Source organism: Austrofundulus limnaeus, unplaced genomic scaffold (assembly GCF_001266775.1).
Source record: "Austrofundulus limnaeus strain Quisiro unplaced genomic scaffold, Austrofundulus_limnaeus-1.0 Scaffold196, whole genome shotgun sequence".
Taxonomy (NCBI): domain Eukaryota; kingdom Metazoa; phylum Chordata; class Actinopteri; order Cyprinodontiformes; family Rivulidae; genus Austrofundulus; species Austrofundulus limnaeus.
The window spans coordinates 887634-889665 of NW_013952598.1; the positions used below are offsets into that span (position 1 = coordinate 887634).

Below are 2032 nucleotides of genomic sequence, written 5' to 3' on the forward strand. Positions count from 1 at the left end.
GCTTATACAAACACCCCTCCCTCATTCAGAGCCTAAACACTCCTCAGTGTTTAATTTTTGTTTACATGTTTGTTTGTTTTTGTCTGTCTGTTTGTCCATTAATTTGTGATAACAAAATCCCTCAGTTTACCCGGTTCAATGTGTCATTATACACTCATTGCTTGCCATAGTTGTACATACATGTTAATCTGTAAATAAATGGCTTGTGGAGAACTTGCCAATTTGAACTAATCTCAATTTTCTTTGTGTCTTGATGAGAAATACCGACCTTGATAAGAGAAGGACTCAATGGGGTAAACTTTATTCTGAGACTGATTACAATAAAGTTACAGTTTTTTCATTTCTTTCCTGGGTCAGTTCTGATCGAATCAAGAAATGTGGTGCTCCGAGGTAAAGATATAATTAAATATAGCATATGTAAATATGATATATTTAATTATATCCACAAATTATAAAGTTCAGAATTCTAAACTTTAAATTACCCTACATATTTATGGTGCTGGCCGTGTGAGGCTTGCTAGCCAGCATATCATTTTCCTACAGATGGATGCAGTTTCTAAAAGTCAAAACCAAAGATTCTGTAAGAAACTCACCGTGACCCAGGTGGGGATGAGGTCGCACTTGTTCAACACAAAGATCAGATGTTTCCAGGGTTTCTCCTTCTTCATGTACGCCTCAATGCTCTTGGAGCGTGTTCCCATGGGGTCACGGGCATCCAGCACTTGGATGACAACATCAGATGAGTCGATAACCTGGAAAAAAAAAGGTATAAAGAACGCACCCCATTTAATGTTGGTTCCTCTTTCCAGGTTTAAATTAATATCAGGCCACTCAAACTGAAATTACCCATATCTTCCAACATATGGAAGTTGATTTTTTTCTTCAAATTAACCTCTAAAGTAAAAAAAAAATTGATGTAGACACAGCAGGTGAATGATCCCCTCATTTAGCAAAATTAAGCTACAAATGTGAACATTACAAAGCAGAAATGACCCATCGGTCCTGGGTGGAGGTTAGAACATTTACCTTGTAAAGTTCTCCCCAGATCCTTTTGGACTGACCCTTTTTGAAAATCTCCTCCCGTACTTCATCTCTGTTGAAAATATTTGAATAAATTTTAATTCATATTTAAACAGGGCAATTCAATAACCCATTAGACTAAGAGGGGATCTTACCGGACCCCTGTGTCTTCTGTTACCAGGTCTTTGTCTTTGTCTGCGTTGTAGCTCAGAGCTGAAGCCTCTGCTCGTTCCACGAGATCCTTCATATCTTCAACCACCAGACTGGGCCTCTTCCTCTGAGCTTTGGGCCCAAATGTGGTCTCAAAGCCCTCTGTGTCTAAAATGTGCACCTTTGAGTTCTGCAATTTTACAGGAACACCTTATAAACACAGTCTAATTTGTAGAATAACAGTAACTCACACAATCACAAACTATTTACCTCATTTTTATATATCAAGCCCTCACATTGTGTTCAGAACACGTAAACCACAATCTTTATGTAATTTCTTTCTTGCAATGGACTGCATAAAGATTAAAGGAAAATAAACAAATGTGTTTGTTTTAACTGGGGAAAACTTAATTTTGTTTGTTGAATAAATAACTACACAGGTAYGTTTACCTGCTTCAGATTTTTAAGACAGAGATTCTTAACCTTTTTGACCTCGGGGCCCAATTTATTGAACAAAAAGTGACAAGAGGCCCAGTCAGACATTACCATATGGCTCAAAATGATAATTATTCTAAATCTTGGTTTAAAATTATAATTATTCAAAATATTGGTTTAATTTGTATTGTATTTACATTATAACTAAATAAAATAGACTTACAGTTTAAAAGTAAAACTCCTGTCCAATAACCACAAGACTTGATTATGACAAACATTTTTATATTGTAACCTGCCCATAACAATTATTTGAACAAACACAAAGGTCAGTCAACAGACCACTCAGGCTTATCAACACAAAATAACCCATCCATCCATTTTCTGTACACACTTCTTCCTTTCAGGGTCGAGTGGGTCACTGGTGCCC

The 2032-nt window shown here is 36.5% G+C and overlaps 1 protein-coding gene across 1 annotated transcript in view; it reads right to left on the bottom strand.

Annotated features, from left to right (window-relative positions):
• The window catches only part of gnl2 (G protein nucleolar 2), a 12990-nt gene that overhangs the window by 8369 nt on the left and 2589 nt on the right, over window positions 1-2032 (bottom strand). Inside the window, exons 5-7 of the mRNA XM_014018601.1 lie at window positions 1176-1360; window positions 1027-1093; window positions 594-752 (exon numbers count right to left, since the gene is read on the bottom strand). Of these exons, the coding sequence (XP_013874055.1) occupies window positions 594-752; window positions 1027-1093; window positions 1176-1360 (411 nt within the window). The remainder of the gene's footprint in view (window positions 1-593; window positions 753-1026; window positions 1094-1175; window positions 1361-2032) is intronic.